This window comes from Crinia signifera, chromosome 4, assembly GCF_055691185.1.
Source record: "Crinia signifera chromosome 4, ASM5569118v1, whole genome shotgun sequence".
Taxonomy (NCBI): Eukaryota; Metazoa; Chordata; class Amphibia; order Anura; family Myobatrachidae; genus Crinia; species Crinia signifera.
The window spans coordinates 317596040-317621912 of NC_139220.1; the positions used below are offsets into that span (position 1 = coordinate 317596040).

At 46.8% G+C, this 25873-nt stretch overlaps 1 protein-coding gene and 1 long non-coding RNA gene across 2 annotated transcripts; both read left to right on the forward strand.

Annotated features, from left to right (window-relative positions):
- The first annotated feature begins 3366 nt into the window (after positions 1-3366).
- Positions 3367-20447, forward strand: LOC146075905 (uncharacterized). The gene is made up of 2 exons (XM_083185590.1): positions 3367-3479; positions 18426-20447. Exon 2 carries the CDS (start codon positions 18597-18599, stop codon positions 19632-19634), a length of 1038 nt encoding a protein of 345 aa, XP_083041716.1. The 5' UTR covers positions 3367-3479; positions 18426-18596; the 3' UTR covers positions 19635-20447.
- LOC146072851 (uncharacterized) lies at positions 14741-16154 on the forward strand. Its single transcript, XR_014473248.1, has 3 exons — positions 14741-14863; positions 15566-15743; positions 15921-16154. It is a non-coding gene; the product is annotated as an uncharacterized LOC146072851 (long non-coding RNA).
- Positions 20448-25873: the final 5426 nt, after the last annotated feature.

Below are 25873 nucleotides of genomic sequence, written 5' to 3' on the forward strand. Positions count from 1 at the left end.
TGAAAGAAACCTTTATATATGTACCTTACCCTCTGTTTTGGTGAGTAAGGTACGATCCGATTATCACCACTTCACCTCATGTGATCACTGGGTGTTTTTACATAGAATTCAGAGACCCACTAAGATCTAATATATTTTTTATATTTATATACACACCACTATACATCCGGGAGAGAACAATTGCTGTTTTCCGGCCAAGGTCAGAAGCCCCTCTAAAGAACACGCTACGGGTGTAAAGAAATCTCTACTGACGTCAGTAGGGGTACGCCATCTTTTTTTAAAAAAAAAGTCTGTTAGAACCTCTCCAGGATAAAGAAACCTATATATATGTACCTTACCTTTACCTTCGGTGAGTAAGGTACGATCCAATCACCACCTCTGCACTTCATTCGACCACTGGGTGTCTCTCTCTAATCTTTCATCACACTGAGAACAAATCACTAACCACACATATTGTGTACTTTTCCCACAATACCGAGGTATATACCGTGAGAAGTGGTCCGCAGAAAGAGAGAAAACAGGAAAAAGGAAGAATAATTTAAGAAATAAGACAAGAGAAAAAAAGAATAGAAGAAGAAGAGGAAAAAAAAGAAACCGCTACGTGTATTTACGCTGCCCTGCTCACTGTAAGTAGGGTACGCTTCTTTTCCTTGATTTACAAGAAACAAGTCACTTTTTACTACAGTAAAACTATATTCTGGGTAGTAGTAACCACGACCTTTCCTTCTGAATTTCCCTTACATGGTCGAGACACCGCTAAGGAGAATCTAGGAGGATCCATAAGATTCCAGCTTGCGCCCGTGGTTGGAAATCCCCAATTTTTGTGTATTGTATTGTTTTTTCAGTTATTGGGTGATAACTGGGGGTCTGTACAGTCCATAGGCAGCATAGCGCCATCACAGGTCATTTTCTATACTTTTCGAGATTTGTATTGCAGAAGGTGATAGTGATAAGAAGCCGTCACAGAATAGGATAAAGCAGTTTGTTCAGAAAAAACAGCCTCAGTAATCACAGAGCAGACTGTGCAGAGGTTTTAAAATGGCTCATTGTTTTTATTTCACTGTTTTGGCCACCCCCCTCCTAGCACTCATGCCATCCACTAGGACCATTCCATCAGATAGATCTATGTACATGCAATATGGTCAGATATATCTCCTGCGATCAATGGTACATCAAGTGCCAAATCACATGTAGCACTCCAGGGAAGCTGCCGGGGGAAGTTCTGGGTAAATCGCGTCTGACTTGTCCCTCAGGCATTCTTTTACAGGGATGGTTTTCATCTTCATTATGAGAGACACAGAAGCACCAGTCATATACAGGCCAAGGCCTTAGTCTTTCCTTTCCACTTTGTGTCATTGGCATCTTGTTTTGTGGGGGCCCAAACAAACCAATCATTGTAGCCACAGTTGAATAAAATATAAATAAACAAGACACAAAGGTTTGATCACATGCATGTAACTTATGCCCCTTTCCCACTGCAGCCTTAAAACGGTATTTTGCCAATTTTTGAGGGCAAAATACCGTTTAAGGCTGCAGTGGGAAAGCGCCAGAGTTGAAATACCGTTTAAAGTTAAACGGTATTTCAACCCGTTTTCAGAGCAGGGTTTTGCACGGTAATCTACCGTTTAAGATGCAATGGGAATGCATCTTTAAACGGTAGAGATGATTGCTGATTTTTTTCAGCAATCATCTCCGTGTGTGTACGCTGCAGGGCTGAAAGATTAACCACTTTCAGCCCGCAGCGGGTCCACAGCGTGCAGCGCTGGGCAAGATGTGCCCAGGTGCTGCGGGAGGAGGGGGGTCCCTGCTGCTGCTGAGGGGAGAGGGGGTACCTGTCAGCCTGACACGGCGCTGCCGCTGCTGTATCTCCCCCCGGCGGCCGCTGCCGCTGCTGTATCTTCCCCCCCCCCCGGCGGCCGCTGCCGCATCTCCCCCCCGGCGGCCGCTGCCGCTGCTGTATCTCCCCCCCCCCGGCTGCCGCTGCTGTATCTCCCCCCCGGCGGCCGGTCCTTGCGGCGGATGTACAGTCAGTGTCGGCGGTCCCTCTGGCGCAGGGGAAATAGTACTTATTTCCCCTGCGCCAGAGGGACCGCTGACACTGACTGTACATACGCCGCAAGGACCGGCCGCCGGGGGGGAGATACAGCAGCGGCAGCGCCGTGTCAGGCTGACAGGTACCCCCTCTCCCCTCAGCAGCAGCAGGGACCCCCCTCCTCCCGCAGCACATGGGGACAGCTTCCCCCCTCTACCCCCACAGCACCCGGGGACAGCTTCCCCCCTCTACCCCCTCCAAGCTGCCTGTCTATCCTTGTTGATAGATATATATCTATCTATATAAATATAGATCTATATAGATATATATAGATCTATATATATATATATATATATATATATATATATCTCAACAAGGAAAGACAGGCCTGAACCATTGTCACAGGCACTAAACGTTTTGAAGAGCTAAAACGTTTTACCTGCAATGGGAATGGTACTTAAATGGCATTTGAAACTGTAATCTGCTGCAGTGGGAATGCTAAATACCATTTAAGATTACCTGTAAACTAAACCGGGTCTGCAGTGGGAAAGCAGCATTATTAATATAAGGCATCTGACACAAAATATGTCAATAAAAGTGTAATAAAAAAAGAGAGATTTTTCACAAAATAAGTCTCCAGACTCTGTGGAGGGGAAAATATCCAATTTTGAGCCATTATTTATTTATATAAATCCAAGATTATCATAATCCCTATAAATGGAGAATGGGGTACAAAGTTGGAGGGTTTGGACCCCAGTTTTTTAGTTTGTCCAGTAATGTAGTAATTATACATTTGCTTGTGTAAAGTCCTTTTTGTTTTCCTTACCAAGATAGGAGTGGAGGTGACGCCCTGTGTGTTGTCTCTGACTGCATGACTGCATGTGCCTCTCTCATTTTTAATCAACTTCTTGACACTTTCCTCTACCTCTTGCCTCTTCTCATAGGGCCTTATTCTGGTCCAATCGGACGGATGCGTATTTCGGACGGGCACCAAGTGTTCTTAGCCCCACCTGTGAAAGTCGGGATATGGGCAGGCAGCTGACAACCGGCTATGTCAGCTGTCCGCCCCCCACAGGTGCATCACAGCCGGATTACCATACATACGCCCTGCGTTTTCATGGGAAAGCCAATGAAACGCAGGGCGTACGCATATGGTAATGACCCCAAACAGCCCTTCGAATGGTTCCATACAATCGTTTTCTGCATAGATTTCTCGCCGTGTTCGGACGTGCGAGGCTTCGCACATGTGCAGAAACGCCTCAGCGCCAACACAAAACATCAGCCGTCCGTCCGCACACGCAGCCGTCCGACTAATCAGAATAAGGGCCATAATGTGAAAAGTCATCAAATATGGAAATGACATGATTGTAGATTGCTATGATTCTGAGAACTTGATGAGCTTTTCCTGGGAGACCACCTGTTGCTGAAATGATTGGTTTGTTAAAGGGTGCGTGTCCTGTTTATACAACATAAGGGCTGGTGGGAGGGACCAAGGACAGCTCCATCTTGCACCTCTTTTCTTTGCATTATATGCTCCTTGGAGCATTTTTTGGCAGTTTATAAAACTACCATCCTGTCTGCCACGGCAGTGCCACTCCTGGATGTTGCAAGTGCCAGATCACCTTGAAATAAAGCACGGATTGCTTTGTGTTTACACCATGTAACGATGGTGATGCATGCACTGTCTATCCTGCTTATCATACATTAGATGCACAGATTGCTCAGCACACATAACAGGTGCATCGCTTGTGTGCCGAGCGATCTATGCTTTAGCACCTCACTCAGCATGGAGGCAGCGTCGCCCCGTGTGTACACCATATAGCGATGGTGATGCATGCACTGTCTATCCTGCTTATCCTACATTACATGCACAGATTGCTCAGCACACATCACGGGTGCATCGCTTGTGTGCCGCCATGTGTGCTGACGATCTGTGCTTTAGCACCTCACTCAGCATGGAGGCAGCGTCACCCCGTGTGTACACCCTATAGCGATGGTGATGCATGCACTGTCTATCCTGCTTATCCTACATTAGATGCACAGATTGCTCAGCACACATCACAGGTGCATCACTTGTGTGCTACCATGTGTGCTGAGCGATCTGTGCTTTAGCACCTCACTCAGCATGGAGGCAGTGTCGCCCTGTGTGTACACCCTATAGCGATGGTGATGCATGCACTGTCTATCCTGCTTATCCTACATTAGATGCACAGATTGCTCAGCACACATCACGGGTGCATCGCTTGTGTGCCGCCATGTGTGCTGAGCGATCTGTGCTTTAGCTCCTCACTCAGCATGGAGGCAGCGTCGCCCCATGTGTACACCATTTTGCGATGGTGATGCATGCACTGTCTATCCTGCTTATCCTACATTAGATGCACAGATTGCTCAGCACACATCACAGGTGCATCGCTTGTGTGCCACCATGTGTGCTGACGATCTGTGCTTTAGCACCTCACTCAGCATGGAGGCAGCGTCACCCCGTGTGTACACACTATAGTGATGGTGATGCATGCACTGCCTATCCTGCTTATCCTACATTAGATGCACAGATTGCTCACCACGCATCACGGGTGCATCGCTTGTGTGCCGCCATGTGTGCTGAGCGATCTGTGCTTTAGCACCTCACTCAGCATGGAGGCAGCATCGCCCCGTGTGTACACCCTATAGCGATGGTGATGCATGCACTGTCTATCCTGCTTATCCTACATTAGATGCACAGATTGCTCAGCACACATCACAGGTGCATCACTTGTGTGCTACCATGTGTGCTGAGCGATCTGTGCTTTAGCACCTCACTCAGCATGGAGGCAGTGTCGCCCTGTGTGTACACCCTATAGCGATGGTGATGCATGCACTGTCTATCCTGCTTATCCTACATTAGATGCACAGATTGCTCAGCACACATCACGGGTGCATCGCTTGTGTGCCGCCATGTGTGCTGAGCGATCTGTGCTTTAGCTCCTCACTCAGCATGGAGGCAGCGTCGCCCCATGTGTACACCATTTTGCGATGGTGATGCATGCACTGTCTATCCTGCTAATCCTACATTAGATATACAGACTGCTCAGCATACATCACGGGTGCATCGCTTGTGTGCCGCCATGTGTGCTGAGCGATCTGTGCTTTAGCACCTCACTCAGCATGGAGGCAGCGTCGCCCAGTGTGTACACCGTATAGCAATGGTGATGCATGCACTGTCTATCCTGCTTATCCTACATTAGATATACAGAGTGCTCGGCACACATCACAGGTGCATCGCTTGTGTGCTGCCATGTGTGCTGAGCGATCTGTGCTTTAGCACCTCACTCAGCACGGAGGCAGCATCGCCCCGTGTGTACACCGTATAGCGATGGTGATGCATGCACTGTCTATCCTGCTTATCCTACATTAGATGCACAGATTGCTCAGCACACATCGCAGGTGCATCGCTTGTGTGCCGCTATGTTGGCTGAGCGATCTGTGCTTTAGCACCTCACTCAGCATGGAGGCAGCGTCACCCCCATGTGTACACTGTATAGTGATGGTGATGCATGCACTGTCTATCCTGCTTATCCTACATTAGATGCACAGATTGCTCAGCACACATCACGGGTGCATTTCTTCTGTGCCGCCATGTGTGCTGAGCGATCAGTGCTTTAGCACCTCACTCGGCATGGAGGCAGCGTCGCCCCGTGTGTACACCCTATATCGATGGTGATACATGCACTGTCTATTCTGCTTATCCTACAGTAGATGCACAGATTGCTCAGCACACATCGCAGGTGCATCGCTTGTGTGCCGGTATGTTGGCTGAGCGATCTGTGCTTTAGCACCTCACTCAGCATGGAGGCAGTGTCGCCCTGTGTGTACACCCTATAGCGATGGTGATGCATGCACTGTCTATCCTGCTTATCCTACATTAGATGCACAGATTGCTCAGCACACATCACAGGTGCATCGCTTGTGTGCCACCATGTGTGCTGACGATCTGTGCTTTAGCACCTCACTCAGCATGGAGGCAGCGTCACCCCGTGTGTACACCCTATAGCGATGGTGATGCATGCACTGTCTATCCTGCTTATCCTACATTAGATGCACAGATTGCTCAGCACACATCACAGGTGCATCACTTGTGTGCTACCATGTGTGCTGAGCGATCTGTGCTTTAGCACCTCACTCAGCATGGAGGCAGCGTCACCCCGTGTGTACACCCTATAGCGATGGTGATGCATGCACTGTCTATCCTGCTTATCCTACATTAGATGCACAGATTGCTCAGCACACATCGCAGGTGCATCGCTTGTGTGCCGGTATGTTGGCTGAGCGATCTGTGCTTTAGCACCTCACTCAGCATGGAGGCAGTGTCGCCCTGTGTGTACACCCTATAGCGATGGTGATGCATGCACTGTCTATCCTGCTTATCCTACATTAGATGCACAGATTGCTCAGCACACATCACGGGTGCATCGCTTGTGTGCCGCCATGTGTGCTGAACGATCTGTGCTTTAGCTCCTCACTCAGCATGGAGGCAGCGTCGCCCCATGTGTACACCATTTTGCGATGGTGATGCATGCACTGTCTATCCTGCTTATCCTACATTAGATATAAAGATTGCTCAGCACACATCACGGGTGCATCGCTTGTGTGCCGCCATGTGTGCTGAGCGATCTAAGCTTTAGCACCTCACTCAGCATGGAGGCAGCGTCGCCCAGTGTGTACACCGTATAGCGATGGTGATGCATGCACTGTCTATCCTGCTTATCCTACATTAGCTGCACAGATTGCTCAGCACACATCACGGGTGCATCGCTTGTGTGCCGCCATGTGTGCTGAACGATCTGTGCTTTAGCTCCTCACTCAGCATGGAGGCAGCGTCGCCCCATGTGTACACCATTTTGCGATGGTGATGCATGCACTGTCTATCCTGCTTATCCTACATTAGATATAAAGATTGCTCCGCACACATCACGGGTGCATCGCTTGTGTGCCGCCATGTGTGCTGAGCGATCTAAGCTTTAGCACCTCACTCAGCATGGAGGCAGCGTCGCCCAGTGTGTACACCGTATAGTGATGGTGATGCATGCACTTCCTATCCTGCTTATCCTACATTAGATGCACAGATTGCTCGGTACACATCACGGGTGCATCGCTTGTGTGCCGCCATGTGTGCTGAGCGATCTGTGCTTTAGCACCTCACTCAGCATGGAGGCTGCGTCGCCCCGTGTGTACACCCCATAGCGATGGTGATGCATGCACTGTCTATCCTGCTTATCCTACATTCGATGCACAGATTGCTCAGCACACATGACATGTGCATCGCTTGTGTGCCGCCATGTGTGCTGAGTGATCTGTGCTTTAGCACCTCACTCAGCATGGAGGCAGCGTCGCCCTGTGTGTACACCCTATAGCGATGGTGATGCATGCACTGTCTATCCTGCTTATCCTACATTAGATGCACAGATTGCTCAGCACACATCACAGGTGCATCTCTTCTGTGCCGCCATGTCTGCTGAGCGATGTGTGCTGAGCGATCTGTGCTTTAGCACCTCACTCAGCATGGAGGCAGCATCGCCCCGTGTGTACACCCTATAGCGATGGTGACACATGCACTGTCTATCCTGCTTATCTTACATTAGATATACAGATTGCTCAGTACACATCACGGGTGCATCACTTGTGTGCCGCCATGTGTGCTGAGCGATCTATGCTTTAGCTCCTCACTCAGCATGGAGGCAGCGTCGCCCCGTGTGTACAACGTATAGCGATGGTGATGCATGCACTGTCTATCCTGCTTATCCTACATTAGATGCATTAGATGCATCGCTTGTGTGCCACCATGTGTGCTGAACGATCTGTGCTTTAGCACCTCACTCAGCATGGAGGCAGCGTTGCCCCGTGTGTACACCCTATAGCGATGGTGATGCATGCACTGTCTATCCTGCTTATCCGACATTAGATGCACAGATTGCTCAGCACACATCACGGGTGCATCACTTGTGTGCTACCATGTGTGCTGAGCGATCTGTGCTTTAGCACCTCACTCAGCATGGAGTACCGTGTGTACACCATTCAGCTATGGTGATGCATGCACTGTCTATCCTGCTTATCCTACAGTAGATGCACAGATTGCTCAGCACACATCACAGGTGCATCGCTTGTGTGCCGCCATGTGTGCTGAGCGATCTGTGCTTTAGCTCCTCACTCAGCATGGAGGCAGCATCGCCCCGTGTGTACACCATTTTGCGATGGTGATGCATGCACTGTCTATCCTGCTTATCCTACATTAGATATACAGATTGCTCAGCATACATCACGGGTGCATCGCTTGTGTGCCGCCATGTGTGCTGAGCGATCTGTGCTTTAGCACCTCACTCAGCATGGAGGCAGCGTCACCCCGTGTGTACACTGTATAGCGATGGTGATGCATGCACTGTCTATCCTGCTTATCCTACATTAGATATACAGATTGCTCAGCACACATCACAGGTGCATCGCTTGTGTGCCGCCATGTGTGCTGAGCGATCTGTGCTTTTGCACCTCACTCAGCATGGAGGCAGCGTCGCCCCGTGTGTCCTGGGCTTTTGTTGGTCATCCAGCTACTTTGCTACATTTTGGCCTAAAAAGCAATGGTGTGAGTTGTGAGCTGTTCAGAATAGATGGGAAATGAGTGGAAATGAATGTCATTGTTGTAATAATACTGTAGGAACCAAAAAACATTAATTCAATTTTATGTTTCTATTATTTAAAAAAAAAAAAAAAGATCCAAAACCAAAACAAAAAAACCTGGGAGGGTGGTTTTGGCAAAACTAATCCAGAAACAGAGAAAAATGGTGACACCCACTGGCGACGAATTACATAACATGAATAAACTTACACAATATTAATTTTCAGATATTTGCGTGTCTAAATTCGATTGATATATCCCTCTAAAAATAGAGCTCAAAGAAAAGATACATAGTGCAACATTGTAACCATAAATGGATAATTATTTAATTTCAATGATCCACTCACAAAGTTGAAAGAAATTTGCGCATATCAAAGTAGGGATTCCTCCCACCAATCAATGGAACTTCCTCCTTTAGTCCTAGTGCTCAATAGAAGTGGATACAGTGCAAATAAGTTTGGTTAAAAACGAATGTACATTTATTCAAACAACTCACATGATACAGGAATTCTCAAAGCGTAAAAGCCCTTCAATAAGGGTACTGGACACAAACTGGTACAGATAACACCACTCCCAACATTCAAGGGGCTCCCGGTTCCTCCGTCCAAGGGTCCGATCGATAGTGGCAATATACTTAAGCCAAAGATATGCCCTTCCTCAGAAGCGTATTCGTCACCACCGAGCGGGGCCTTTTTAAACCCCCTTCAATTACATTTCACAGGGGTTCCGGCTGGTGTTTTCACCGCCGGAAGTGACGCATCGCAAAGATATACTTTGCATGTCACAAAGTCTTTTATGCTGTGTTCCGGCTTTGTGTGTTCCCAGACGGAAGTAGGAAATCATCAGAGAACCGCATCAAGTTATCCATCTGGAACGCACATCCATTTTGGAGCCCTTATCCTTTTATGATGGGTCCATTGATAAAAATACTCCATATATATGTATTTCATGAGTCCACATATTAAGCGTCCAATTAGGGTACCCAAAATACAATTAGAAGTATATTAAAACGCTGAATAAATAAACTAATTATATACAAACAATCATTGCACACATAAGGAAGAGAGGAATAAAGTGACAGTGCTTTAAATAATTTAAATGGATCTATAATAAAATATCACTTTATTCCTCTCTTCCTTATTGTCACATCCACCATGGCTCTCACCCAAATCCCCTGTGCTGTGCCCAGCCCTAGGTTATCGAACCGCATGTCTAATGCTATGGCGCTCACCTCCGCTTGTGTCCCTGGTCCTGGTGGGGTACACGTGCCCGCGCTGTCACCTCATGGTGACAGTGGTGCTGTGTGCTTGGGTGCCATGCTAGGGCATGAGCGGCATGAGACCTGACCGCCATGTGTGTTTGTGCCTGGTTAGGTCTGTGTCTGAATGCCGGCTATTGCGCAGCTGTGCACACTCATTGCCGGCTGAAACCTGTCTCCCCTCTGGCGGCCGCCATCTTTCCGGTTACCTCAGCCTGTCCTGTGCGGCTCCGCCTCTCCTGTCAATAGACTGACCAATAGCCGCACAGTTCACCTGTTAAGTACTGACTGGCCGGGTTAGACCGGCAGTCAGTACAATGATGTCTCTGCCTAAGCATCATTGCTCCGGTCTGGCTCTGTAGTTTCCTGCTACAATCCTTGTGTGTACAAGTGAAGTATTCTCCTGCTGATCGTCTCACTGCTTCTTGTGCACCACGGACTCCACTGCCGCCAATGCGGACCAAGTAAGGTTAGCCCCCCAAAGGGGTAATATCTTACTTATCTATCCCGACGGTTATTATCCATGGTCACCTCTGATTGCAGCCACGATCCAATCCAGCAAGGATAAACTTCTTCATTGTTATTCTTTATCCATCCAATCTTCCAACCATCCAATCTTCCAGTTAATTCTTCAATCAAACATCCAATCCTTCAACCAATTATTCAATTACCTAATCAAACCTCCAATTCTTCAGTTATTCTTCAATTCTTCAAACACTCCAATATTCTTTCAAGTATCAAGCATCATCTTATTCTACAATAACGTATTGGACTATTGACTTTTTACTATTGCATAACCTACAGTATATATTTGTGCCACCAGTATCAACTTGTATTACAGTATCTTTATTAAACCGGTTTTCATTTTATCCTATTGCTTCACTCCTTCTGTCGTTGATGCAACAACCTTACATTAAAGCACCCAGCCTCCGTTACACTCCAGCTGGTGCTTCAAAGAACGTGACAGTTTGTACTGACTCCATGGATCCAACATCAGGTCAGGAGAGGCACTGTTCATGTACAACAACTTGCGGCTTGCCTGGATCAACAGGAGTCCGCTCAGGAGCAAGTTATTCATGCCCTCCAAGGCCTGACAAAAACGCCAGGGGCCTGTAGTTACATCGGCGCCATCGCCTAGACCCATGTCCACAGCAACAGCAGTTACAGCTCATCTTCAACTTCCTACTGTGGCTAAATTCGATAAGAACCCCAAAAACTGTAGGGGCTTCATCAATCAATGTGAAATACATTTTGAGCTTCAATCCTCACTTTTCCCCACCGAAAGGTCTAAAGTGGCTTATGTGATATCTCTCCTCACAGGTTCAGCCCTCAATTGGGCTTCTCCCTTGTGGGAAAAGTCAGATACTCTGTTAACAGACTATGCCCGGTTTATTTCTACTTTAAAAATCATCTTTGACGAACCTGGGCGTCTCAGCTCTGCTGCTACAGAAATTCCACGGCTGCACCAAGGATCCAGGACGGTAGGTCAATACCTGATCCAATTCAAAATCCTAGCAGCCGAGCTGGCATGGAATGAGGAGGCATTTTTAGCAGCATTTATGAATGGACTCTCAGACAAAATCAAAGATGAGCTTGCTGCTAGAGATCTGCCCCCCAGGCTAGAAGATTTAATCTCATTATGCACCAAAATTGATCTGAGACTCAGAGAGAGGAATCAAGAGAGAAATCGAGCTGACCCCAAACCCATTTTTCTTGCTTCCAAACCCTCTTCATTACCAACAGAAAAACCTATGCAGGTCAACCGTTCCAAACTAACACCAGCTGATCGTAAACTTCGTCAAGATGAACGCCTTTGTCTTTATTGTGCTGATCTCCAGTATGTCGTCGATTCCTGTCCTAAGAAGCCGGGAAACGCCAGAACCTAACCTGTAAAAGAGAGGACAGGTTAGGGGTTGTTATTACCTCTCTAAACAACAAAGACTGTATTCTTCTAATTTCCCTGCAGGTTAAACATCAGCTCAGACATTTTCTGGCTCTTCTCGACTCGGGAGCAGCAGAAAGCTTCATCACCACTGATGTTGTTAATCGTTGGCACCTACCCACTTTTCCGCTTCACTGCCCTGTATACCTCACTGCGGTAGATGGGAGTCATATATTGGGAGAGACTGTCACATTGAAAACTCAACCATTAACACTGCAAATTTGTCTACATACAGAAAAAATACAGTTCTTTGTCATTCCCAAATCCTCCTACCCAATCGTCCTGGGCCTTCCCTGGTTACGTACCCATAATCCCAGTATCAATTGGGTAACGTCCCAGGTTCAAACCTGGAGTACTAATTGTTCCAAATCGTATTTTAACTCTTTGGCACCTACTCGTCAAGTTTCCCTTGAGATGCCAGAAGGGTTACCCTCTCAGTATCAAGACTTCTCTCTGATGTTTTTCAAAACAAGCCACGGATAAACTGCCTCCCCATCGTTCATGGGACTGTTCTATCGAATTAATACCAGGAAAAAACCTCCTTGAGGCCGCACTTACCCTTTGTCAGTGCCTGAAACACAAGCCATGTCAGAATATATTGAAGAAAACTTGGCCAAAGGTTTCATACGCCCTTCATCGTCACCTGCAGGTGCGGGCTTCTTTTTTGTAAAGAAAAAGGATGGAGGATTGCGTCCCTGTATCGACTATCGAGGGTTTAATTGAAATTACTATAAATAATCGCTACACACTACCACTCATCACAGAACTCTTTGACAGAATTAAAGGAGCTACTATCTTTGGTACTCTTTACCTAGAACGGCGCCCATCGCGGGCATCGCATGTACATCGCATGCCATTATAATGGCATGCGATGCGACAGATGCGATGCCTGCGATTTTACATAGAAATGCATGTTAAAATGTAAATCGCGTCGGTCGAATCGCATGCGGCCAAAAAATCGCATGCGATGCGACCGACGCGATTACCGCGATTTTACATAGGGAACAATGTTAAATGGCCCACAGACCACAAATAGCCACCCTGAAGTGTGAAATGGCCCCCCCAATTGTTAACGCCACCCCACGATCAACGTCAACCCGAAGCGTGGCGAGCGGCGGCGGTACGCGTCCTCCGACCTTTTCATACCCCACGTCGGCGTGGAGTTGAGAATAGAAAGTGTGGCGAGCCACCGAGCCCGAAGCGTTGCGAGCGCACGCGGATACCTGTGAAGCCCGCGAGGGGACGTGGATACCTGTGAAGGTATCCGCGTCCCCTCGCTGGGCTCGCTGCGCTTGCCACGCAGGGGCACTTTCTATTCTCAACTCCACGCCGACGTGGATAGTGTGGGTATGAAAAGGTCGGAGGATGCGTACCAACGCCCCTCGCGGGCTCGCTGTGCTCGCCACGCTTTGGGTTGACGTTGATCGTGGGGTGGCGTTAACAATTTGGGGGGCCATTTTACACTTCAGGGTGGCTATTTGGGGTCTGTGCCATTTAACATTGTTCCCTATGTTTAATCGGGTCAATTGGGCCATTTAACATGGTTTCCTATGTAAAATCGCAGTAATCGCGTCGGTCGCATCGCATGCGATTTTTTTTGGTCGCATTCGATGCGACCGACGCGATTTTTTACCTTGCGATGCCTAAGATCAAAATTGTGGGCGCCGTTCTTGGTAAAGAACCCTATCTTTACTAAATTAGATCTTCGCGGAGCCTATAATCTCATCCGCATTCGGGAGGGAAATGAGTAGAAAACCGCTTTTAACACAAGAGATGGACATTATGAATATCTTGTCATGCCCTTTGGTCTAAGTAATGCTCAAGCAGTTTTTCAGTCTTATATGAATGAACTCTTTCGTGATCTTCTGTACCAGCATGTGGTGGTCTTTCGTGATCTTCTGTACCAGCATGTGGTGGTCTATCTCGACGATATCTTAATATTCGCCAACAGTGTCTAAAAACATCAAGAGATTGTCAGGGAGGTGCTCTCTCGCCTCAGAAAAAAACTTTCTCTTTTGTAAGTTGGAAAAATGTACTTTTGAGGTTTCATCCATACCTTTTCTAGGTTACATTGTATCGGGGTCCTGTCTGGAGATGGATCCAGCAAAAGTGGAAGCCATTCAGTCTTGGCCTCATCCTCATACTCTTCGAGGGGTCCAAAGATTCCTCGGATTTGCGAATTATTACAGGAAATTCATTAAAGACTTTTCTACCATTGTTGCTCCAATAACTGCTCTTACTCGCAAAAATGCCAAACCTTCCAAATGGGATACCAAAGCTGCTGATGCCTTTTTGTTACTCAAGAAGAAATTCATCTCTGCACCAGTGTTGACTCAACCAGATGTCAGTATACCTTTCACTCTAGAGCTCGATGCCTCTGCCATTGGCGTGGGAGCAGCTCTTTCCCAGGTGTAAGCTGATGGACAATTAAATCCTTGTGGCTTTTTCTCCAAAAAATTATCCCCGGCAGAACAAAACTATGCTATAGGGCGGGCATGTCCAACGTTGGCCCTCCAGATGTTGTGAAACTACACATCCCAGCATGCTTTGCCACAGTTTTGCTATTAGAGAATGCTAAAATTGTTGCAAAGCATGCTGGGATGTGTAGTTTCAAAACATCTGGAGGGCCAACGTTGGACATGCCTGCTATAGGGGATCAAGAATTATTAGCTATTAAGATGGCTTTGGAGGAGTGGCGGTATCTATTAGAGGGGGCAGTTCATGTTATTAGCATCATTACTGATCATAAGAATTTGCTGTATTTAAAAAATGCTCAATGTCTTAATCCCCGTCAAGCCTGATGAGCATTGTTCTTTTCAAGATTTAATTTTAAATTGTCTTTTTCTCCTGGAGCAAAGAATCGGAAGGCGGATGCCTTGTCTAGGTCTTGGAAGACTGAGGAAGAAGCAAGATCTTACAAAGAAAGTCCAATTGTCGATCCACTTGCTTTTGCCGTAACATCTGTTCAAGTTCCAGTACCACCAGGTAAAACTTTTGTCAAGCCTAGCTCAAGAAAACAGATTCTACATTGGGCCCATGATTCTAAGTTTTCTGGTCATCCAGGGGTTCAGAAAACCTATGAATTCCTGTCACATGGGTATTGGTGGCCTGCTCTGAAAAAGAATGTTCAGGACTATATTGCTTCCTGTCCTCATTGTGCCCAACATAAATCCTCCAATCTATCTCCAGTAGGTCCATTAAGGCCATTGTCTATTCCCAAGAGGCCTTGGACTCCTCTATCGATGGACTTTATCACTGACCTTCCACCATCAGATGGTTATACCACCATTTGAGTCGTCATAGACAGATTCTCTAAGATGGCTCATTTCATACCTCTACAAGGTCTACCTTCAGCTCCTAAATTAGCAGAACTGTTCATTAATGACATTTTCAGAATCCATGAGGAAATTGTGTCTGATCGATGTGTACAATTTTTGCAAAGTTTTGGCGAGCTTTGTGTAAAGTTCTCAAAATTCAGCTTAATTTCAGTACAGCATATCATCCGCAGTCTAATGGCCAGACGGAGAGAGTCAACCAAGATGTAGAGACTTTTCTTAGTTTGCATGTCTCCTCCTCCCAAGAGGACTGGGCTGAGGTGTTACCATGGGCCGAATTTGGGCATAATAATCAGTACCATTCCTCTTCTTCTTCTACTCCTTTCTTTGTTAACTGTGGCTTCCATCCTAGGGTTCCTGATTTCCAGCAAGTACCTGTAACATCTGTACCAGCGGTAACTTTGTCCCTCCAGCAACTCCGACAGCATTGGAGGAAAGTCAGGAAATCTGTAACCAAAGCCTCACAAAGGTATAAAAGGTTTGCGGACCGAAGAAGAAGAGCTGCTCCTAATTGGAAAGTAGGTGATAAGGTAAGGCTGTCCACCCGAAATCTTCGTCTTCATGTTCCCTCAATGAAGTTTGCACCTCGTTTCATCAGGCCATTATTTAAGGATTCCCAATTCCTTTCATGTATCATTGTTAAAACCTCTAATACTGAACAGATTTCATCTTGCCTTGCCTAAATCTCCTAAAGTTTTTACCCATAGGGGCATCGAGTATGAAGTAGCTCATATCCTGGACTCTCGCATCTGGTACAAGAGACTGGAAAGGCTACGGGCCGGAGGAGAGGTCTTGGACAAATGCCTCTGAGGTACATGCTCCCAGAATGGTAATTAACTTCCATAAAAAATTCCCAAACAAGCCTAAAGAGTGTCCTGGGGCCACTCGTAAAAGGGGGGGTACTGTCACATCCACCATGGCTCTCACCCAAATCCCCTGTGCTGTGCCCAGCCCTAGGTTATCTAACCGCATGTATAATGCTATGGCGCTCACCTCCGCTTGTGTCCCTGGTCCTGGTGGGGTATATGTGCCCGCGCTGTCACTGCATGGTGACAGTGGTGCTGTGTGCTTGGGTGCCATGCTAGGGCATGAGCGGCATGAGACCTGACCACCATGTGTGCTTGTGGCTGGTTAGGCCTGTGTCTGAATGCCGACTATTGCGCAGCTGCGCACACTCATTGCCGGCTGAAACCTGTCGCCCCTCTGGCGGGCGCCATCTTTGCGGTTACCTCAGCCTGTCCTGTGCGGCTCCGCTTCTCCTGTCAATAGGCTGACCAATAGCTGCACAGTTCACCTGTTAAGTCCTGACTGGCCGGGTTAGACCGGCAGTCAGTACAATGAAGTCTATGCCTAAACATCATTGCTCCGGTCTGGCTCTGTAGTTTCCTGCTACAATCCTTGTGTGTTCAAGTGAAGTATTCTCCTGCTGATCGTCTCACTGCTTCTTGTGCACCATGGACTCCACTGCCGCCAATGCGGACCAAGTAAGGTTAGCCCCCCAAAGGGGTAATATCTTACTTATCTATCCCGACGGTTATTATCCATGGTCACCTCTGATTGCAGCCACGATCCAATCCAGCAAGGACAAACTTCTTCATTGTTATTCTTTATTCATCCAACCTTCCATCCAATCTTCCAGTTAATTCTTCAATCTTCAATCAAACATCCAATCCTTCAACCAATTATTCAATTACCTAATCAAACCTCCAATTCTTCAGTTATTTTTCAATTCTTCAAACACTCCAATATTCTTTCAAGTACCAAGCATCATCTTATTCTACAATAACGTATTGGACTATTGACTTTTTACTATTGCATAACCTACAGTATATATTTGTGCCACCAGTATCAACTTGTATTACAGTATATTTATTTAACCGGTTTTCATTTTATCCTATTGCTTCACTCCTTCTGTCGTTGATGCAACAACCTTACATTAAAGCACCCAGCCTCCATTACACTCCAGCTGGTGCTTCAAAGAACGTGACACTTCTGTGTGCAATGATTTTTTATATATAATTATTTTATTTATTCAGCATTTTAATATACTTCTAATTGTATTTTGGGTTCCCTAATTGGACTCTTAATATGTGGACTTATGAAATACATATATTTGGAGTATTTTTATCAATGGACCCGTCTGTCATAAAAGGATAAGGACTCCAAAATGGATGTGCATTCCAGATGGATAACTTGATGCGGTTCACCGATGATTTCCTACTTCCGGCGGGGAACACACAAAGCCGGAACACAGCATAATACGATACGTCACTTCCGGCGGTGAAAACACCAGCCGGAACACCTGTGAAATGTAATTGAAGGGGGTTTAAAAAGGCCCCGCTCGGTGGAGACGAATACGCTTCTGATGAAGGGTATATCTTTGCCCGAAAGCGCGCTTAAGCATATCGCCACTATCGATCAGACCCTTGGACGGAGGAACCGGGAGCTGCTTGAATGTTGGGAGCGGTGTTATCTGTACCAGTTTGTGTCCAGTACCCTTATTGAAGGGGTTGTTTGAATAAATGTACATTCGTTTTTAAACCAAACTTATTTGCACTTTACTTCTATTGAGCCCTAGGACTAAAGGAGGAAGTTCCATTGATTGGTGGGAGGAATCCCTACTTTGATATGCGCAAATTTCTTTCAACTTTGTGAGTGGATCATTGAAATTAAATAATTATCCATTTATGGTTACAATGTTGCCCTATGTGTCTTTCTTTGAGCTCTATTTTTAGAGGGATATATCAATCAAATTTAGAGACCAAAATATCTGAAAATTGATATTGTGTAAGTTTATTCATGTTATGTAATTCTTCGCCAGTGGGTATCACCATTTTTCTCTGTTTCACATTTCAAATTGAGCTTTTTTGGTTAAGGCTTATTTTTGTGTTACCCTGGGCTGAGTTATTGCAATAACACTGAGGGATCAGTATTTTTTCTATCTCTGTTAAAACCAATCCAGAGCCAAAGCACTAAACCCATAAAATGTCCGGGTGCACACTCCTAACTGGTATCTGCTGTAGTAAGGTAGCGAGATCTGTGCTATGTATCTGACAGCAAATAGTCCCAGCCATTTGGCAACATACAGAAATATAAAACAATGGCCCACGACTGATATGTGTTCTATATAGAAATGTTCCTTACACAATATAACCCTGACATCACACTTGTACTACAGTATGTTAACCTTTTACATTTTACCTGTCTTACAGGACGATTGTACAACATCTTCTTATATTTTGAGTCCAAATCCTGCTCAAGGGGACGTTGTTCTCTGATCCAGCCAACCAAAGTCATCATTTCTTCTTACACCTGGAGGATTAAAGTGACTTTATTTTGTGGATAGAAGAAACATTCAACAATTAATTTTTCTTATCTCGTACATGATGAGTCTCACAGGGGAGAGACCACATGTGTGCTCTGAGTGTGACAAAGGCTTTACATATAAATCACAGCTTCTCATACATCTGAGGAGTCACACAGGAGAGAAACCATATAAATGTTCTGAATGCAGCAAATGTTTTTCCCATAAGTCAAATATTGTCCTACATCAGAGGAGTCACACAGGAGAGAAGCCATATAAATGTTCTGAATGCAGCAAATGTTTTCCCCAGAAGTCATATCTTGTCCGACATCTGAGGAGTCACACAGGAGAGAAACCATTTACATGTTCTGAATGCAGCAAATGTTTTTCCCAGAAGTCACATCTTGTCCTACATCAGAGCAATCACACAGGAGAGAAACCATATAAATGTTCGGAATGCAGCAAATGTTTTTTCCAGAAGTCAGAGCTTGTCCGACATCAGAGGAATCACACAGGAGAGAAACCATATAAATGTTCTGAATGTAGCAAATGTTTTCCCCGGCAGTCACATCTTGTCCAACATCAGAGGAGTCACACAGGAGAGAAACCATATAAATGTTCTGAATGCAGCAAATGTTTTTCCCAGAAGTCAGATCTTGTCCAACATCAGAGGAGTCACACAGGAGAGAAACCATATAAATGTTCTGAATGTAGCAAATGTTTTCCCCGGCAGTCACAGCTTGTCCAACATCAGAGGAGTCACACAGGAGAGAAACCATATAAATGTTCTGAATGCAGCAAATGTTTTCCCCGGAAGTCACATCTTGTCCGACATCAGAGGAGTCACACAGGAGAGAAGCCATATAAATGTTCTGAATGCAGCAAATGTTTTTCCCAGCAGTCACATCTTGTCCTACATCAGAGGAGTCACACAGGGGAGAGACCATATGAATGTTCTGAATGCAGCAAATGTTATTCCGACAAGTCAAAGCTTGTCCAACATCAGAGGAGTCACACAGGAGAGAAACCATATAAATGTTCTGACTGCAGCAAATGTTTTTCCCATAAGTCCGAGCTTGTCCAACATCAGAGGAGTCTTCTCAGAGGTACCTTCTGAGGAAACTGCTGCTTACCCACATAGCGGAGAAACGCGTCAAGGGATTTTACCAGCTGGCACTCCGTGTAGCCGACTCAGAGCAACCGCTTAACAATCTACCTCAACCTGCCTTAAAAATCTCCAAGCCGTTCCAGAGTGACCACCCCAGTGTGTTGCTATCTTCAACAAGCAGCCGGCGTCTGACCGGTAATTCAAGCCACCGCAACCTGGGTGAGTGTTTGCACTGTGTTCTGACTTCTGTGATTCCCGGCAGTACAGCAAACTTCCATCCGCGCTGTTTGCCGGAGACGGACGGCTCGCCCCCTGTGAAACATCTCATCAGCGGGTTGTCAACAGGCGGCGACCGCTGACAGGGGTGCTGGAGCTGTCTGTTGAATATACACAGCACAACTGAATATTTCTCTCGGCTGTTCAAATCTCAAAGGATCTGAGGTCGGTTAATCATTTATAAATACTCTGAGTAAGCCACTGACATTTATAATTCCCCAAATCCATTTAAGGATCAATTTAAAGGACAATCAGCTGTCTATTACAGCCCTTGAAATCGTCAATAGGAGTGTGTGCGAATATATCGATTCTACTGGTAGTGGTATTGAGCTCTGTAATATACAGCTCTTCTGCTGGTGATGGTACTGAGCCCTGTAATATACAGCTCTTCTGCTGGTGCCGGAACTAAGCTCTGTAATATACAGATGTTCTGTTGGTGCCGGTACTGAGCTCTGTAATATACAGCTGTTCTGCTGGTGCCGGTACTGAGCTCTGTAATATACAGCTGGTCTGCTGGCACCGGTACTGAGCTCTGTAATATACAGCTGTTCTGCTGGTGGCAGTACTGAGTTCTGTAATATACAGCTGTTCTGCTGGTGCCGAGACTGAGCTCTGTAATATACAGCTGGTCTGCATGTACCGGTACTGAGCTCTGTAATATACAGCTGTTCTGCTGGTGGCAGTACTGAGCTCTGTAATATACAGCTGTACTGCTGGTGCCAATACTATGCTCTGTAATATACAGCTGTTCTGCTGGTGCCGGTACTGAGCTCTGTAATATACAGCTGTTCTGCTGGTGCCGGTACTGAGCTCTGTAATATACAGCTTTTCTGCTGGTGCTGGTACTGAGCTCTGTAATATACAGCTGGTCTGCTTGTGCCGTTACTGAGCTCTGTAATATACAGCTGTTCTGCTGGTACCGGTACTGAGCTCTGTAATATAAAGCTGTTTTGCTGATGCCGGTACTGAGCTTTGTAATATACAGCTGTTCTGCTGGTGCCGGTACTGAGCTCTGTAATAATAAGCTGGTCTGCTGGCACCGGTACTGAGCTCTGTAATATACAGCTGTTCTGCTGATGCCGGTACTGGGCTCTGTAATATACAGCTGTTCTGCTGATGCCGGTACTGAGCTCTGTAATATACAGCTGTTCTGCTGGTGCCGGTACTGAGCTCTGTAATATACAGCTGTTCTGCTGGTGCCGGTCCTGAGCTCTGTAATATACAGCTGTTCTGTTGATGCTGGTACTGAGCTCTGTAATATACAACTGTTTTGCTGATGCTGGTACTGAGCTCTGTAATATACAGCTGGTCTGCTGGTGGCAGTACTGAGCTCTGTAATATACAGCTGTTCTGCTGGTGCCGGTACTGAGCTCTGTAATATAAAGCTGTTCTGCTAATGCCGGTACTGAGCTCTGTAATATATTGCAGGGCTGCCAACAGACGCGGGCTGTGGGTACTGTTGTCCAGGGCCCTGGGCTCTGGAAGGGCCAGCAACCCCCCCCCCCCCCCTCCTCGACTCTCTCTGCTGTGCTGCCTGTTTTTTCAATGCAGAATGCCAGCCGCCAGTTAAAATGCTACACTGGCTTTTGAGCCACTCAGAGCTTGTTTACCATTAGCCCAGGGATGGGGAACCTTTTGCCCTCCAGCTGTTGTCCTTCTACTCTATTTGGTCATGCTAAAACTGTTACAGGGCATGCTGGAATGTATAATTCAACAACATCTGGAGTGCCGAAGGTTCCCCATCTCTTCGTTAGCCAATCAGAGCAGCTGCCGGTACACAAGCTCTTATTGGCTCACCAGCCGGTGCGGCATTTTAATTGGACGCGGCATCAGCCAACCGGTGACAAACACCCGTGGCGGAGGGAAGGTGCAGCATGGCCCTCCTGGGCTCCTGGGATATAATAGAAATACATTGTGCTGCATAATATGGTCCTCATTCTTATTCTTATACTTTCGGTCCCCCATGCATTTGCACGGGGGACAGATGGTTGTGCTCTGTGCAGGGCTTCTGTGCCGTGATGCTCACACAGGGGCGGGGGGAGGACGGGTGTGGTGGCAGCACTCCGACATGAGAAGGCCCAGTGTTCCTTTACAAATGCTGGGCATTCCCACTGACATATTTGCGAGTCCTGGAGAAATCATTCAATGGTCAGGTCCATCAAATGATTTCTCCAGCAGTGGGCACATGTGAGGGGAGGTGTGTTCATAACACTTCCCCTTGCATAGTTGTGAGGGGATACGGCGGTGCGGCACAACAACTGCTCGGTAAGCTGTGAGCTTCGTATCTTACTGAGCAGATCAGAATGAAGCCTCTATTTCTCCCTCCGCCAGCAGGGGACACTGCAGTCTTCACGTGTGGGATAGAGTTGGTGTACTGGAGGAGTCGGCACTTTAAGAAAGTTTAATTGTGGCTGGCTCCTCCCCCCTCTATCCCCACCAGACCTCAGTCTTAGAAAAAGTGCCTGGAGGAGTCGGTCTCCTGGGCAGGGTCATCCTAGGGAGACCCAAGTTTACTTTTTTATTATTAATTTTTTTTTTTAATTTTACTACAAAACGACACAGGCACGAATGCCTGCTACGTGGGATCCTGGAGGGGTCCGGTCGACACTGCACGCAGTGCTTCCTCCGGTACCCAAGCCACCTGAGCAGCCGCTCAGGGGACCCGCCGCATCTGCACGCGGCTTAGCATTACGGGTCCAGGGCTCTCCCCCGCACTCCAGGAAGGCTACCTTTGGGTAAGCGGCGCTGTGCGCCATTCAAGGGGGCGGCCAGTCGGAGCGTGCTGGCCGAGAGAGAGAGTGTGTCACTCTGCAGCACGCAGTGCTCGCAGCGTTGACAAGGAGGGCTGAGGCTTTTCAAAATGTACCGCCCGGGAGCGGCGTGAAAAAGCACATGCGTGTGGGGGGCGGAGCTTATCTCTCCTCACGGTGGGCGCCATTGCTCACACCGCTACTCAGCTCCAGCATCTCTCCAATACTACGCCTGCAGACCTGTTTCACCAGTCCCTGCTTGCACCGCTCAGCGCTCTCCCCGGAGATCACAGGGATACTGTGAGTCATAAGGGGGTTATTACTGTTTGTTATTTCAGTTATCTGAAATATCAATTGGGAGGGAAGTGGCTCCTCTCTCTCTGTTGAAGCCAGGCCTCAGACTTCTTCATCCTGTCCTGTGGGTGATAGTTTGTCTGCCGGTGTGTTTGGGTGTCTACAGTATATCTGCATTACTGTCTGTTTAATACTACAGTGTACTATGGCAGGAAAGGCTACCTCTTCCAAGGCAGCTCAAAAGGTATACACCTGCAAAAACTGCAGGGATCAGTATACCCAACACAAAAAGGGAGTATCCCTTTGTGAGACATGCTACGCTGTTACACAGGTGCCTGTGCTCATACAATCACCTGGGTCTCAGCCCCCTGTGCTCATAAAGCCACCAAATCAGATACCTGATACATTGCAGACTGTTCTAACTAACCTCACAGCTGAATTAGCAGCATCTAAGAGGGGAAGAGAGGTTTTTCAATCTCAATTGACACAACTCTCTTCTACTGTTGATTCTATACAGCAGGCTATATTACCCTCCACACAGGCAAGGCCCTCTTCACCGGGACCGGTAAAAAGAAAGGTTGCCTCTGTTTTATTTGTCTCTGACGATGCACAGGCACATTTAGATGATATTGATGTTAATGCTGACGATCCTTATCAGGACCCTGTAGCAGATGATCAGGATGATCAGGACGCCCAGGGCGTGGAGGGGCTTATAAGGGAGATTCGTTCTACCCTTAACATTGCAGAGGCAAACTATAACTTTTCCAGACTCAGAGTAATTGGACAATCCTCTTTTTAAAGTCTGGAAAACCCCTGACAAAAAATTTCAGATGTCAAAAAGATTCAACTCTTTATACCCCTTTTCAGCGGAATCCAGGGCAAAATGGGAGACTCCTCCCACCCCTGATGTATCTTTGTCCCGCCTCTCAAAGAAGACTACTCTTCCCATTCCGGGGGCTGTATCTCTGAAAGAAGCGCCAGACAGGCGCCTGGATGGTTCTTTAAAGAACATTTACACTACAGTAGGGGTGATTTTGCGCCCAGCCCTCGCCTCCTCTTGGGTGGCCAGAGCGATGGAAAATTGGGCGGGCGATCTAATTAGGGGTCTGGAACAAAATACACCTAGAGATGAGCTATTAGTTTTAGCAAAGTGCATCAGAGACGCTTCCACGTATGTAGGGGAAGCAGCATCTGATGTGTCTATCCTAGCGGCAAAGGCCTCAGCTTCAGCCGTCCTGGCTAGACGCACTGTTTGGCTTAGATCCTGGCAGGCGGAGCCAGAGATCAAAAAAGCTGTAGAGGCGCTCCCATACTTGGGAGATACCCTGTTTGGCCCGGAACTTGACAAGCTTATTTCTCAGGCCACTGGGGGGAAATCTGCATTCCTCCCCTCCTCGGCTCCTGCGCCAAAAAGGCAGTTTGTTAACCCTACTTTTCGTTCCTTCCGAGGTAGTTCAGGATTCAGGGGCCGTTCAAGAGGTGGTTTCTCCTCCTTCAGGGGCCGCAGAGGTCGAGGCAGACCTGCACAGGCCACTGCCACCACCTCTCATAGAGACCCCAAGCCCACTGACAAGTCAGTGGCATGACTGGCTTCCCACTCACTTGGGGGACCCCAAGGTGGGCGCCAGACTGTTACTTTTTGCAGAGACGTGGAAAACACATTGCAAGGATGCATGGGTACTTCAGATAGTCTCGCAGGGTTACAAGCTGGAGTTTACCACTCCGCCTCCAAAAACGTTCTTCCCAATAGGACTCCCATCTTCCGCAGAGGCAAGATTGGCTCTATGTGGAGCCATCCAGACCCTTCTCTCGTCAGGAGTAATAATCCCTGTTCCACCTCAACAGCAAGGCACGGGGTATTACTCAAGCATTTTTGTAGTGCCAAAACCGGACGGTTCTGTCCGCCCAATCCTAAATTTAAAACACTTTAAACAAATTTGTGTATTACCACAAATTCAAAATGGAGTCAATCCGTTCTGTAGTGGCGTCTTTGGAAAAAGGAGAATTTCTCCTTTCCTTAGACATAAAGGACGCGTACCTTCATATCCCAATTTGGGAACCACATCAGAGGTTCCTCAGATTTGCGATACAAGACCGCCATTTCCAATTCAGAGGAATCCCCTTCGGCCTTTCTTCCGCCCCTCGGGTGTTTACAAAAGTAATGGCATGCATGATAACAGAAAATGGAAAAAAACTGCGCAAGGGGAAACACTAATAGTTAATAATCAAATAAATTTATTATACAATATTAAATGTACATATGGTATGTGGCCACAACCTGTAAAAACTTAGGATATAAAATACATCCACATAAAAATAAAAAAATATATATAAACAAAAATAAAAATATATAAAGATATACAGTGTAAATACTACATCGCACAAATCACACACAATAACAGCTCTTCGTCTCCAGGGTATAACCATCATCCCATACCTGGACGATCTTCTCCTGAAATCGCAAAGTCAAGAACAGTTGGTAGCGGATGCTATCCAAACTTGCAGTTTTCTGGTAAAAAATGGGTGGATAGTGAACTTCAAAAAATCACAACTCAATCCGTCGCAGAGGCTGCAATTTCTCGGTCTTATCCTAGACACAGTCGAGGAAAGAGTCTTTTTACCAATGGACAAAATAAGGACGTTACAAACAAGAGTGAGACAGGTCTTACAGGCCTGGAGGGTCTCGGCCCACCTGTGTACCCGGCTGTTAGGACTAATGGTGGCTTCGTTCGAAGCTCTGCCCTACGGCCGATTCCACTCTCGAACTTTTCAAGAGAATCTGTTATTACAATGGTCGGGATCACACCTTCAGATTCACAAGAGAATTACTCTCTCGCAGAAGGCTCGCTCGTCTCTTCTGTGGTGGCTCCACACACCTCATCTGCTTCAAGGGCGCAGCTTCAGTCCTTGTGCATGGACCATAGTTAC